Source organism: Musca vetustissima, unplaced genomic scaffold (assembly GCF_032173495.1).
Source record: "Musca vetustissima isolate MV318-11 ecotype Yass unplaced genomic scaffold, APGP_CSIRO_Mvet_v1 utg22754, whole genome shotgun sequence".
Classification (NCBI taxonomy): Eukaryota; Metazoa; Arthropoda; class Insecta; order Diptera; family Muscidae; genus Musca; species Musca vetustissima.
Window position 1 is genome coordinate 35,424 of NW_026885251.1, and position 15,234 is coordinate 50,657.

At 36.1% G+C, this 15,234-nt stretch overlaps 1 protein-coding gene across 1 annotated transcript in view; it reads left to right on the forward strand.

The window, feature by feature from the left end:
- The window catches only part of LOC133332385 (uncharacterized), a gene marked incomplete at its 5' end in the record, with an annotated part of 44,679 nt that extends 30,457 nt beyond the window's left edge, over window positions 1-14,222 (forward strand). The window contains 2 exons of the mRNA XM_061540785.1: window positions 3,876-4,500; window positions 13,388-14,222. Coding sequence (XP_061396769.1) covers window positions 3,876-4,500; window positions 13,388-14,183 — 1,421 coding nt within the window. The remainder of the gene's footprint in view (window positions 1-3,875; window positions 4,501-13,387) is intronic.
- Between the last annotated feature and the right edge of the window lie 1,012 nt (window positions 14,223-15,234).

A 15,234-nucleotide genomic window follows, 5' to 3' on the forward strand; every position in this document is an offset into this window, starting at 1 on the left:
GAAAATGTATATGAAAAGGGGGATGGAGGGGGGAGAGAAGTATAAAAACAGGTTTCTGCTATAAAAAATACCTTGATGTCAAAGTTAATTGAAGGTCAATATTCCAGAAGCATTATGCAATTTTTTTAATGAATTAAAAAAAAATAATATAAGAAAAATAGTTTTAAAAAATCCACGCCTTATGCAGACCCCTAATGTCAAAGTTAATTGGAGATCAATATCGGTGAAGGATTATGCAATTTTCAGTTAATTAGAAAAATAATATAGGAAACATATCTTTTATACCCTTCACAACACTGTGGTACAGGGTATTATGTCTTTGTGCATGTGTTTCTAACAGGCAAAAATAATCGAGATAGGCCCATGGTTCCTTTTGAGAATATGCATAGAATCACTTTCTGAGTCAATTTATGCATGTCCGTCCGCCCGTCTGTCCATGTTAAATTGTAAATAAAGTACAGGTAGCATTTATGATCCGAATTAAATGACATTTTGCACAGCTTATTTGTTTGGCTCAAGGACGAACCCTATTGAAATTGGGAAAAATCGGTCCAGACTTAGATATAGCTCCCATATATATATTCGTCCGATTTAATGTAAATCGTGGACCAAAGTCCCTATTTATCTTTCGATTTGCACGAAATTTGGCACAGCGTACTGAATTAAACCTAGAATGATGTGTGCTAAGTTTCATGAAAATCGGTTCAGATTTATATATAGCTCCCATATATATTTTCGACCGATTTAAGGTAAATGGTGTACCAAAGTCCCTATATCTATTTTCATTTGCACGAAATTTGGCATAGCATACGGAATTAAGTCTAGAATGATGGGTGCAAAGTTTCGTGAAAATCGGTTCAGATTTAGATATAGCTCCCATATATATATTCGTCCGATTTAATGTAAATGGTGCACCAAAGTCCCTATATATCTTTCAATTTGCACGAAATTTGGCACAGCGTAATGTATTAGGTCTAGAATGATGTGTGCCAAGTTTCGTGAAAATCAGTTCAGCTTTAGATATAGCTCTCATATATATCTTCGTCCGATTTTATGTAATTGGTGCACCAAAGTCCCTATTTATCTTTCGATTTGCATGAAATTTGGCACAGCGTACTGAATAAGGTCTAGAATGAAGTGTGCAAAGGTTTGTGAAAATGGGTTCAGATTTAGATATAGCTCATATATATAGCTTCGCCCGATTTTAGGTAAATAGTCCACTTAAGTCCCTGAAAATATTTTGATTCGCACGAATTTTGGCAAAGCGTACTGAATTAATACTAGAATGACGTGTGTTACGTTTCGTGAAAATCGGTACAGATTTAGATATACCTCCCATATATATTTTCGTCCGATTTTATGTAATTGGTGCACCAAAGTCTCTATATATCTTTCGATTTGCACGAATTTTGGTATACGGTACTGAATTAAATCTAGAATGATGTTACTAAGCTTCGTGAAAAGATCCATAGCTAGGCCGATTGACACAACGTACTGATGTAATATAAATAATGTAATATAAGTCTCTGCTAACCTTCTTCCACATCCCAGTACATACGACAATATAAATGGTATCAATTTAAAGATCAATCACTCCTCTTATTATCACTCCTCTATTAGAAAAATCTACGGCTATATGTAGACCTATGTGGAAGACCCTAAAAATATTAAAAACCAGTGAGCGGAGCAGTATAGTCGGACGGGGCCGACCATATGATACCCTACACAACTACCACGAACTCTAACTTTCTGAGGATGTTTATTCCGAGTCTGAGTAATATTTCGTGATATTTGCCCCCTCTTGTCCGATTAGAGGTTAACAACACCTCTTCCTTACTTTTTTCGAATATTCAGTACAGTCATTCTAATTACTTGTCCAGATTACCTTCACGGTGGGTTGTGTTGTGATTTTCGGATTATACTCTACTCGAAAACACACAAAAAATTATGTTTTCGGTCCATTCATCCCAAAATTTTAATCTGATCATCACCGAAAATTGTAGGCGTTGTTCTTGACCAAAACTGGAACTTCATGAAAAATTTCAAAGCCATCAGCGCGATATTTCTCCCTCTAATATGGTAATGGGTTACTAAATAATATCTGAATACGTAAGCACCTGTAAATATTTGACTGTAACTCCCACATCTGAGTAGATACATCACTATATTTGGTATGAATTTAAAGGCCAACGACTCCTCTTGGATATGCTATCAACACCTGGGGTCTACATCCTCCAGGAGTAAATATATATGCCATAGAATACAAATTTTGTCATTTTTCACACAAAAGTCAGGGTCCATTTGACCCGCTAAATATTGACCGATCTTTATCAAAACATGTATGCTTATTCTCTGGCCCGATACCCTTCTCCATGCAAAAATTCGCGGTGTTTGGGCCATAATTGCGGCCTCTGGAGCGACTAGAAAAACCGACAAAAATTTAGTATTTGGTCCATTTCATCCCCTAAATATTAACCGATCTTTTCCAAAAACAATAGGGGTCTTCATTGGCCAGAACCCATCCTACATGCAAAATTTCGTGAAGATTGGTCCATAACTGTGGCCTGTATCGTGTTTACAAATTATAATGGACAGACGGACGGACGGACGGACGGACACACATGTGTAGATCGACTCAGCTAGTCGAGATATGACGATCGGTATACTTAAAGGTGGGTCTAGGACCAATATTTCGCGGCGTTACAAACATTTGGGGCTGCACAAAGCTATAATACCCTGACAACATAGTTGTGTAGGGTATAAAAATCCACGCGTATAGAAGACCATAGAAAAATATTTTTAAAAAATCTACGCCTAAATATAGGCCTTCAGGAAGACCATAGAAAAATATTAAAAAAAATCCACGCCTATAGAAGACCATAGAAAAATATTTTTTTAAAAAATCCACGCCTATAGAAGACCATAGAAAAATATTTTTTTTAAAAAATCCACGCCTATAGAAGACCATAATTTTTTTTTTTAAAAAATCCACGCCTAAATGTAGGCCTTCAGGCAGACCATAGAAAAATATAAAAAAAATTCACGCCTATAGAAGACCATAGACAAATATTTTTTTAAAAAATCCACGCCTATAGAAGACCACAAAAAATATTTTTAAAAAATCCACTTTTAAATATAGGCCTTGAGGAAGACCATAGGACGGGCACACATGTCTAGATCGACTCATATAGTCGAGATATGATGATCGGTATACTTTAAGGTGGGTCAAGGAGCAATATTTCGCGGCTTTACAAACTCTAAGGGCTGCACAAAGCTATAATACCCTGACAACATAGTTGTGTAGGGTATAAAAATCCACCCCTTGTATGTGGGGTGGTTCACATCTGATACCTATCTCTGTTCGGAAGTTGTGTGTGTGTGAAATTTACTTTATTGATTATGATAATGCTGACAAGCCGTGACATGACATCAACCCCTACCACACTACCCACAAAGTATTTGCAAAAATAAAAAATCTTGCCAGTAAAAATGTGTTGCAATAAAACTGATTGAAAAAGTTTCAAGTGATGGCGTTTGGAAAAGTTTTTTTTAGCTCCAGCTTCGGCATAGTTCAAACAAAAGACCAACAAAAAAAGTTGGAAAAATCAGTGACAACACCAGTGATTGCAAGTTCAATAAACGCACGAAACGTCATATTTGCTGGTATCGACAGGCGTGAAAAAACACAATGATTGATTATTCGAAATTTATTAAAAAGGCGATATTGAAATGAGTTGAACTTCTGAAGAACAATTTTTTTTCTGCGGTTAACAATTTTTATTAATAAAAACTTTTTTTGCCATTGTTCGTTGATTTGATAAATTATTAAATTTCTTATGGTTGTTTTTTTATTCTTCTTCTTTTTATTTCTTTAGGTATCAGACGTGCAAAATTCTTAACAAAACCTCCATTACCACCCGAGATCAATACATTGCTGCATGAAAATGATATATCCTGCAGGCATGATTTATCACAGAATTCTTCTGCGGCGTCGGTGTCGTATCCAAGTGGTGGAGGAGGAGGTGAACAGTCACAGCAATCTGTAATGGCAACAACACTACCACCATCATCATCATCATCTGTTACAACTTCGGGAGTATCAACCATCCAATCCCAGTCAGTCACCTTGTCAACGGAGCAGCAGTACTCCAACACCCATCAGCAACACCATCAAAACATTAACAATTTGTACAGCAATACACCGGCCATTTGTTCGGCAACAGTGGCAACATCATCAACATTAACCAACAGCAGCAACAACAACCCAGGAACGTTGTTTGAATCAACATCGGCATCGGCATCACCATTAACACACATGTCATCCCATCCACATTTCAGTCAAACGGGAACGGCGACAACGACGACGACGATGATGACGACAGGCGATATTGGTAACACCCCAGCTCAGGGTTCAGCAACGGCTGGTGGAGGACCATCAACTATGGCAACGGTTGTCGACATCATGGAAGATGAAGAAGAGTTGGAACAACAACGCCTAGGGTAAGTAGAACACAATCGATGAACCGAAAACAATAAAAACAAGAACAACAACAAAATAACATGAAGACTACATTGGACTTAAAAAATAAATTGCTTTAAGTGACCACTTGTGTTGGGTGCAAGACGAAAAAGTCAATAAAGGAGGGGAGGCATAACAATTCAAGAAGAAGTTTTTTAAGTCCTGAAAATCGTTTTTAAAAATTCCCACCTTGAAAAAATTATATTTAAACCAGTAAAGAAAAAGGTAAAGTCAGACCTGGTCGACTATATGATACCCTTCGCCACTTTGGGTATATTCTACATATTTATCCTAACAGACGACGCCGAATCGGGGGAAAATATATATGGGAGCAATATCTAAATCTGAAACGATTTTCACGAAATCAAAAGATATATAGGAGCTTTGGAGCCCCATTACCTTAAATCGGACGAAAATATATATGGGAGCTATATATTAATCTGAATCGATTTTCTCAAAACTTATCACACGTCATTCTAGACTCAACCGAGAACACCGTGCCAAAATTCGTGCAAATCGAAAGATATATAAGGACTTTGATGCCCCATTTACCTTAAATCGGACGATAATCTATATACGAGCTATATATAAATCTGAACTGATTTTCTCGAAACTTGACACACATCATTCTGGACCTAATTCAGAAGTCTATGCCAAATTTCATGCGAATCGAAAGGTGTATAGGAACTTTGGTGCCCAATTTACCTTAAATCGGAGGAAAATATATATGGGAGCTATATCCAATTCTGAACCGATTTTCACCAAACTTAGCACAAATCATTCTGAACCTAATTCAGTATCCTTTGCCAATGTTTGTGCAAATCCAAAGATATATAGGGACTTTGGTGCACCATTTACCTTAAATCGGACGAAAATATATGTGGGAGCTAAATATAAATCTCACCCAATTTTCTCGAAAGTTGGAACACGTCATTCTAGACTCAATTCAGTACACTATGCAAAATTTCGCGCAAATCCAAAGATATATAGGAACCTTCGAGCCCCATTTACCTTAAATCTGATGAAAATATATATGGGAGCTATATCTTAATCTGAACCGATCTTCACGGAACTTAGCACACACCTTTCTAGACCTAATTCATTACGATGTGCCAAATTTCATGCAAATCGAAAGATATAAAGGGACTTTGGTGTACCATTTACATAAAATCGGACAAAACTATATATGGGAGCTATATCTTAACCTGAGCCGATTCTCTCGAAACTTAACACACGTCATTCTAGACTCAATTGAATTCACCGTGCCAAAATACGTGTAAATCGAAAGATATATAAGGACTTTGGTGCACCATTTACATAAAATCGGACGAAAATATATACGAGAGCTATATCTAAATCAGAACCGATTTTCACGAAACTTAACACACATCATTCTAGACCTAATTCATTACGATGTGCCAAATTTCATGCAATTCGAAGGATATATAGGGAATTTGGTGCACCATTAACTTAAAATCGTGCGAAACTGTATATGGGAGCTATATCTAAATCTGAACCTATTTTCACGAAACTTAACACACATCTTTCCAGACTTAATTCAGTACGCTGTGCCAAATTTCGTGCAAATCGAAAGATATATAGGGACTTTCAAGCATCATTTTCCGTAACTCGGACGAAAGTATATATGGGAGCTATATCTAAATCTTAACCGATTTTAAGGAAACTTAACACACATCATTCGTGACATTCTAGACTCAATTGAGTACACCGTGCCAAAATTCGTGCAAATAGAAAGATATATAAGATCTTTGGTGCCCCATTTACCTTAAATCGCACGAAAATCTATCTATAAATCTGAACCGATTTTTCTCGAAACTTGACACACATCATTCTGGACCTAATACTCTCTGTGCCAAACTTGGTGCAAATCGAAATATATATAGAGGCTTTTGTGCACCATTTACTTAAAATCGGACAAAACTATATATGGGAGATATATCTAAATCTGAATCGATTTTTACGAAACTTTGCACACATCATTCTGAATCTAATTCAGAACTCTATGCCAAATTTCATGCAAATCGAAATGTATATAGGGACTTTGGTGGCCCATTTACCTTAAATCGGACGAAACTATATATGGGAGTTATATCGAAATCGTAACCGATTTTCACGAAACTTTGCATAAATCATTCTGGACCTAATTCAGAACTCTATGCCAAATTTCATGCAAATCGAAAGGTATATAGGGACTTTGGTGCCCCATTTACCTTAAATCGGACGAAACTATATCTAAATCTGAACCGATCTTCTTCAATTTCAATAGAATTCGTCCTTGGGCCATATAAGTGACATGCACCAAATTTTATTCAAATCGGATCATAAATGCGACCTGTACTTTGTTCACAAAAATACATGGACGGACGGAGAGACGTACATGCAAAAATCTACTCAGTAAGTGATTCTATACATAGTCTCAAAAGGAACCATGGGTCTATCTCGTTCCCTGCCTGTTACAAACATATGCACAAAGACCTAATACCATGTACCACATTGCGGTGAAGGGTGTAAGAGGTAAACAAGAGGTATAACAATTAAAGGAATTTTTTAGGTCCAGAAAACAAAAATTGAAAATTCCCGCTTAAATAAAGGCTCTTGAAAAAATATTTTTAAAAAATCCACACCTATGGAAGACCCTTGAAAAAAAAATATTTTTAAAAAATCCACGCCGAAATGTAGGCCTTATGTCCTCGAAAAATTACTTTTAAAAACTTGTGACTTATTTCTGGTTATTTCTCAATTGATTATCCTTCTCCCATCTCCTTTCTTCTTCTACCTCTTCTTGAAATTGATTAGATTATCCTTTGTCTCAGCGACATGGTTCACACCACAAATACAAGAAGTAGAAGAAAAAAGGAAAAACAAAAGGACCCTGTCAATGAAAGTTCATTTAGTCAACAAATTGAAACTTCTGTCGATTTAATGTTAGACGACCCCTTGTTTGTCCTGGGTCAATCTCTGCACCATCGAATCATATATTTTATAGCAAATACAATGTCTCTGTAACCAGTCAGACAACCAACCAACCAATCAGCTGGACATCCCAGCCAGTCGACCAACAACTACTACCTACAATTATTTTGTAACCTTAGGTGTGATAGTGAAACGACAACCTTTTTTGCTGGGGGTCATTTGTTTTCCAGCAGGACACTTTTTTCTGCTTCTTTTCTTTTTTGCTGTTTGCCAGGACAAAAAAAGGTGTTCAATATTTACCAGCTTAAATGCCACAAAGTTGTTGGTTCTCTGAGGCTTTTGTTGCTCTCACTATGCCCAGCCACAGCCACAGACTCTTAAATAAAAATAAAGGATAATAGCTGTGTCGTATCTGTGTGAGAATATTGTATTAGTTGTCGAAGGTGAGGGGAATGATGAGGGGTTGTGTTTTCCATGTTTTCAGTTTGTCATGTTGGGACACACTTGATTTATTGTCCTGTCATAGTCATGTTAAAAGGTCTAATGGTCTCAAATAGTTTTTTTCCTTCGTTGAAATGAAGGAAACAAAGGAAACTAAATCGAACGGAAAATTACCACAAATATAGTTCGGATTGTTGGAATTTTAAGCAGCTACAAGGAAGTGATTTGTTAAATGTATGAATAGAAAGTGGCGTATGAGTATTGAACACACTTATACGTATGAGAGGCAAACATGTGGCGTATGAGTATCAAACACACTCATACGCACCAGGGGACATGTAATTTAAAAAATAGAGCACATAAATATAAAAAAATCGTCTAGGGGAAAAACTATTACGGAAAATCTGCGCTTTAAAAAAATTTTATGTTATAAATTCTTAAATCCTCATTTGCTTAATGCCCGGCAGTTCTTCTCTCTTTCCTTTAATTTATTGTTTAACCTCCCTTTTAAAGGTTGAACATTTAATGTTCATGGCGAATGACCGTTCGTCGGGTAACAACAACGCTTGGAAATTAATTCAATTTTCTTTATTATATTGTAATTACTTTTATATGATCGCAGCATCTGGCTGCACAACATTATAATACATATTAAAATCAAATAAAGAGTTCGTTTCCATTCTCTGCCATCCTGTTTTTGTCTGATAACCGTTCAATATATTTCAGAATAAAATTTTTATTTTCCATTTTATGAGGAACAATTTCTGGGTGGTGTATTTTTTATACCCTTCAGCACACTGTGGTACAGGGTATTATGTCTTTGTACATATGTTTTTAACAGGCAAAAGGAAACGAGATAGACACATGGTTCCTTTTGAGAATATGCATAGAATCACTTTCTAAGTCGATTTATGCATGTCCGTCCGTCTGTCTGTCCATGTTAAATTGTAAACAAAGTAGAGGCCGCATTTATTATTCGAATTCGATGAAATTTGGCAAAGCTCATTAATTTGGCCCAAGGCTGAACCCTATTGAAATTGGGAAAAATCGATTCAGATTTGCTCCCCTATATATATTTTCATCCGATTTAAAGTAAATGGTGCAGCAAAGTCCCTAAATAGCTTTCGATTTGCACGAAATTTGGCACAGCGTACTGATTTGAGCCTAGAATGATGTGTGCTAAGTTCCGTGAAGATCCGTTCAGATTTAGATATAGCTCCCATATATATTTTCGTCCGATTTAAGGTAAATGGTGCAACAAAGTCCATATATAACTTTCGAATTGCACGAAATTTGGCACAGCGTATTGGATTAAGTCTAGAATGATGTGTGTTAGTTTTCCTAAAAATCGGCCCAAGTTTAGATATAGCTCCCATATATATTTTCGTCCGATTTTATGTAAATGGTGCACCAAAGTGCCTAAATAGCTTTCGATTTGCACGAAATGTGGCACAGCGTACTGAATTAAGTCTAGAATGATGTGTACTAAGTTTCTTGAAAATCGGTCCAAGTTTAGATATAGCTCCCATATATAGTTTCGTCCGATTTTATGTAATTGGTGCACCAAAGTCTCTATTTATCTTTCGATTGGCACGAAATTTGGCATAACATACTGAATTGAACCTAGAATGACATCAGCCACGTTTCGTGAAAATCGGCTCAAGTTTAGATATAGCTCCCATATATAGTTTCGTCCGATTTTATGTAAATGGTGCACCAAAGTCCCCATATATCTTTCGATTTGCACGAAATTTGGCATGGCATACTGAATTGCACCTGCAGTGATGTCTGCCAAGTTTCGTGAAAATTGGTCCAGGTTTAGATATAGCTCCCATATATAGTTTCGTCCGATTTTATGTAAATGGTGCACCAAAGTCCCTATATATCTTTCGATTTAAACGAAATTCGGCATGACGTACTGAATTGAGCCTAGAATGATGTCTGCCACGTTTTTAAAAAATCGGTCCATATATAGTTTCGTCCGATTTTAGGTAAATAGTCCACTAAAGTCCCTGGAAATCTTTTGATTCTAACGAAATTGTGCATAGCATACTTAGTTGCGTCTATAATAATGTGTGCTAAGTTACATGAAAATCGGTTCAGATTTAGATATACCTTTCATATATATTTTCGTCCATATATATTTTCGTGGTGTACCAAAGTCCCTATATATTTTCCGATTTGGACGAAACTTGGCACAGCGTAATGAAAAAGGTCTAGAATGATGTGTGTTAAGTTTCGTGAAAATCAATTCAGATTTAGATATAGCTCCCGTATATAGTTTCTCCCGATTTTAGGTAAAAGGTGCACCAAAGTCCCTATATATCTTTCGATTTACACGAAATTCGGCATAACGTACTGAATTGAGCCTAGAATGATGTGTGCTAAGTTTCGTAAATATCCGTTCAGATTTAGATATAGCTCCCATATATAGTTTCCTCCGATTTTAGATAAATGGGGTACCAATGATGTAGTTACCCCCTGCTGTATCAGACAGTCTAACCGACTAAGTATCGGTTCCTCCAACACACAAATCATGACCAGTCACCAACAATAAAGAATATGTATTTTTGTGGCAACATAGAAATCATCATCAACAACAACACCCCTCCCTACCAACAACAATAAAAAAATACAAAAACAACAGAATGAATAAATAAAAGTATGAAATTACATTACGAACAGAGAGCAGCAAGCAAGCAGGAAAAGGGAGGCGAGAAAAACGAAGTGAGAGATGAGAAAATTAATTGACCCGATTCAACGAGTCGAGTTACAATTAATTACCAACACCACCCCCAAAGGCATGGACGAATGGTTGCGATACGAATGATGGTGAAGATGATGAAAAAAGTAAAGCAAAACTGGCTAATGAAAGCCGTAGCGAGGCACATGCCTTATTACAGGACACAGGCAGAGTGGTGATGTTTCTGTGGGCACCCTACTGCCACCACTATCAGCAACGTCAATTGCTGTAAAGTAGCTTGTAAGATATACCCATTAAATGGCTGCATTAATAAGTAGAAGGAAGGGATGGAGGCACGGCAGGAATAAAAGGTTGCCTGGTGGCATTACTCTGCAGACGTGGTGGTAATTCGTAATGGTTTGCCATTGCCGTTTTTATTTTGTTCTGTTCGTCACCATGAGACCATAAAGTATCACTTGATTATCATAAATCTTTGTACCGAACACATGTTCGAGGCATTTGAGCGTAAAGAGCATAGGGTTCTTTGTTTTTAGAATTACTAGGATGGAGGAAGATGTGGAGATTGGGTATTCCGAGGAAGGAGTTATTTTTACCGTCCGCTATAAAAATTACCTTAAATACTTAATTAATTAAAGGATATTTTAGGTGTGAGCTTAGACGTGAAAAACAATTGAGATTTAGCATCACTTCGAATGTGAAAGATTACAAGAAAACACAACCATAAAAAGAAGGGATAATTGAAATTCGAAAATAAAGTAATTGTAATGGTTGCGGAAATTGTGCAGGTGACGTATGAGTGATAAACACAGTTATACGACAGGGAGGTTACTTAAGGAATCCTTTTTCAGAAATTTATTTAATTTATAAATATGAATTTAATTTATAAATATTAATCTATGAATATGCCTTGAAAAATCTACAGAACACAGATTTTTTTACTTTTCAGATCATTTGCTATTCTTAAAAAACATTCTACAAAATATCTGAAATTTCTGGTGATCCTTGAAAATTTATACTTGAAACTACCAGATTTTTGATGATATTCGTTTAAAAATCCCAGTCTGATAAAGCTTTAAAAATTCTATTTAAAAATCCATGATAGTAGGATTAATGTGGGGCTATCTTTAAAATGCAATCAAATTATCTCCCAAACCCAACTCAAATATTTACCACTGCTCCTGTCTTCACACAGCATAGACATAAACCAAGAGTGGAGAAATAGAGATAACACCCTGTGAAATTCCACAAGGTAGGTAGATCTCTGATTTTTTTTTACTAAATCCAAATCAGATTTGCAGGTTCCTTAAGAAAATATTCTACAAAAGTTATACTTGAAACTGCCAGATTTTTGATGATGTTCTTTTAAAAATCCCAGCCTAATAAAGATTTAAAAATGCTATTAAAATATCCATGATAGTAGGATTAATGTGGGACTATCTTGAAAATGCAAGCAAATTATCTCCCAGACCCAATTCAGATATTGTTCTTGTTTTCACACAGCATAGACATAAACCAACAGTGGAGAAATGGAGTTAACACCCTGTGATAGCTAGTAAAGCCACAACCCATACAGGAGATGTCGATAACATTACTATCGATAACTCCAAATCAGAACTGAATGAAAAAATAGTATTTTAAAAATTCTGTAGAAGCCTTTAACAATGTTATTTACAAAAATCCACGATAGTAGGGTGAATGTGGGGCTACCTTTAAAATGTGATCAAATTACCTTTCAAATCCAATTCAGATATTTACCGCAGTTCCTTTTTTCACATAGCGTAGACACAAAATATATAAATTTTAAAAAATCCCTGTGATGATAGTTAGTAAAGCCACAACTTATACAGGCGATGTTGATAAAATCTATCGATAACTTCAAATCAGAACTGCTGGAAATTTTTTTTTACGGGAAAAATCCACTGAACTATTTAAACTATTTTATGAAATAATTTGAAAACTCTTTGGTGGCCTTCGAGCCTTCTGCAGGCCCAGTAAAAATTGTTTTTTTAATTTATCCATGCTGGTGATCCCTGGTATTATTCTCAAAAATACCAGATTTCTGATGAAATCCTTTTAAAAATCCCAGTCTGTAGAAGCCTTAAATAATGTTATTTACAAAAAATACACGCTAGTTAGGTGAATGGTGGACTACCTTTAAAATGTGATCAAATTACCTCACAAATCCAATTCAGATATTTGCCGATGTTCCTGTTTTCCCATAGCATAGACACGAACCAGAAGCCGAGAAATGGAGTTAACACCCTGTGATGATAGCTAGTAAAGCCACAACTTATACAGGCGATGTCGATAACATTTCTATCGATAACTTCAAATCAGAACTGCTGGTTCGTGTCTAGTATACGGGAAAACATGAACCACTGAACTATCTAAACTATTTTTATTACATAATTGGAATTGATTTTTATCGAAATCCCTAATTCACCCTATTTTATACGCTTTTAGCTGGAGTTCACAAAGAGTCCTTGAAAAAAAAATTATTAAAATAATTTTAAAAATCCCTTTAAAAGGATGTTTATCCTTTTATTGCTAATTGTCTTTTATCCCTTGTGGAAACAACCAATAAATAAACATTCAGGCCACATATGTTAATTCAATTAGCCATTTTAAATTTCACACAAATATTTATCTAAACAATAAACAACAAAAACAAATACCCCTGTTAACGAATAGCCTTTATAAAGATAAATAAAAAAACCAATAACAAAAACATACCCCTTCACAAAAATAATCCTTTTCTCTCGTTTGCTTTCTCTCCCTTTTCATTACAGTAACTGCCCACATGGAACCCCCTCACGAGTACCCCTGCTAACCTGCAACACCTCGACCAGCACCCATGAAGATAAATCCTCGGCACGTAGTTTTTTTCAAGCCACCGCCGCCAGCTTTCAAAGGCATACCAGCAGCTTCCAAAGGACCAGCAGCCAGCAACAACAACAGCCTGCCGTTGCTACAACGCTGCAGCGCAAATCAATGATAATCAACCACAAAGGCGAATGTAATCTCCACATAACGCCCAAGCGAAGAAATTCGGCAATTTGTTATCGTGACCATCACGATACCTCCGAGGATGACGATGAATTTATGGAGGGCCAACAAAATGTGTATAAACTAAAAGATTTACAACAACACCAGCAACAACAACAGACTGATAAACTTTTACCCTCTTCCACGAACGCGAACGACTTGGAATTGGATAACAATTCTTTGGTTTCATATGACGGCGATTCCGTATGCAGTTCACAACAGCTACCTCAGGTCCCTCTCCTGTTGGTCCTCATCATTTTGGTCTTCTACGTATGCCTGGGCACCGTTATCTTTGCCCTGTGGGAAAATTGGTCACTGATCGATGGTGCATATTTTTGTTTTGTCACCCTGACAACAATCGGCTACGGTGACTTTATGCCAATGCGTACCTTTCAAGGACCTGAAATTCAGCTATTTGCTTGCTGTGCCTATTTATTATTGGGCCTCGTTCTCGTTGCCATGTCATTTAGTATTTTGGAAACGCAACTGATATGGAAATGTAAACGATTGGCGGTGCGACTGAAATTGACTCGGGAATGATGCTGCGGTCAGCATATTCAATTTGTATAGAGATTGTTGATTTTGTATTCGAATGCTTTTGTTGGTGTTGTTTTTCGTTATCGGTAAGGATTAAAAGAAGAAGGATATGTGTGAATAAAAATATTTTTCTTTGCGAAGAATTTATGTATTTTGAAGGGTATAATTTTTTACTGCGGGGCAGATTATTTTTTTGGTTTGTGGAGATAATTGCTGAAGGGGGCATGGAATAAAAATAAAACGGTCTTATGTTAGTCCTTGCAGAATTATTCCTTAAAAAATCAAGGTTATGGCGATCTATAGAAAATATTGTTTAAAATCTCCAGGATTACGAAGGTTCAGGACAAATATGTTCAATAATTTCCAGTCTTCTGGTAATTCCTGAAGAGTACATAACATATCTAGGCTTTTGAAGGTCTTACAAAATAAGATTCTTGAAATTCCTCAGGCTTTTGTGGGTCGCGACCTTTGAAATGTTCAGACCCTTTTCTATTCTTTAAAAAATTTATCCAGAATTTCCGAGCTTCTGGTGATCCATGAAAAATGATTCATGGAAAAAGCAGATTTCTTGTTTAAAAAGGCCAGCCTCTTGAAACTTTTAAATATTATTTACAAAAATCCATGGTACTAGGATAAATGTGGGACTACCTTTAAAATGTAATCGAATTACGTCCAAAATAAAACCAATTAAATATTTGCAGTTGTTCTTGTTTTACCGTAGCATAGACACAAACCAATATCAGAGACGTGGAATTAACACCCTGTGATGGCTAGTAAAGCCATAAACTACACCGATGTTGATAGCGTTACTATTGATACCTCCAAAACCAGAACTGTTGGTACTGAAAACATTCTTTTAAAAATCCCAGCATTTTAAAGCCTTAAAAAATATTAGTTACCAAAATCCATGCTAGTAGGTTTAGTATGACACTATATTTAAAACATGATCAACTTACATACCAAAATCAAATCAGATTTTTACAGCTGTTCTTGTTTTATCGTAGCATAGACACAAACCAATGATAGCTAGTAAAGCCACAACCCATACAGGCGA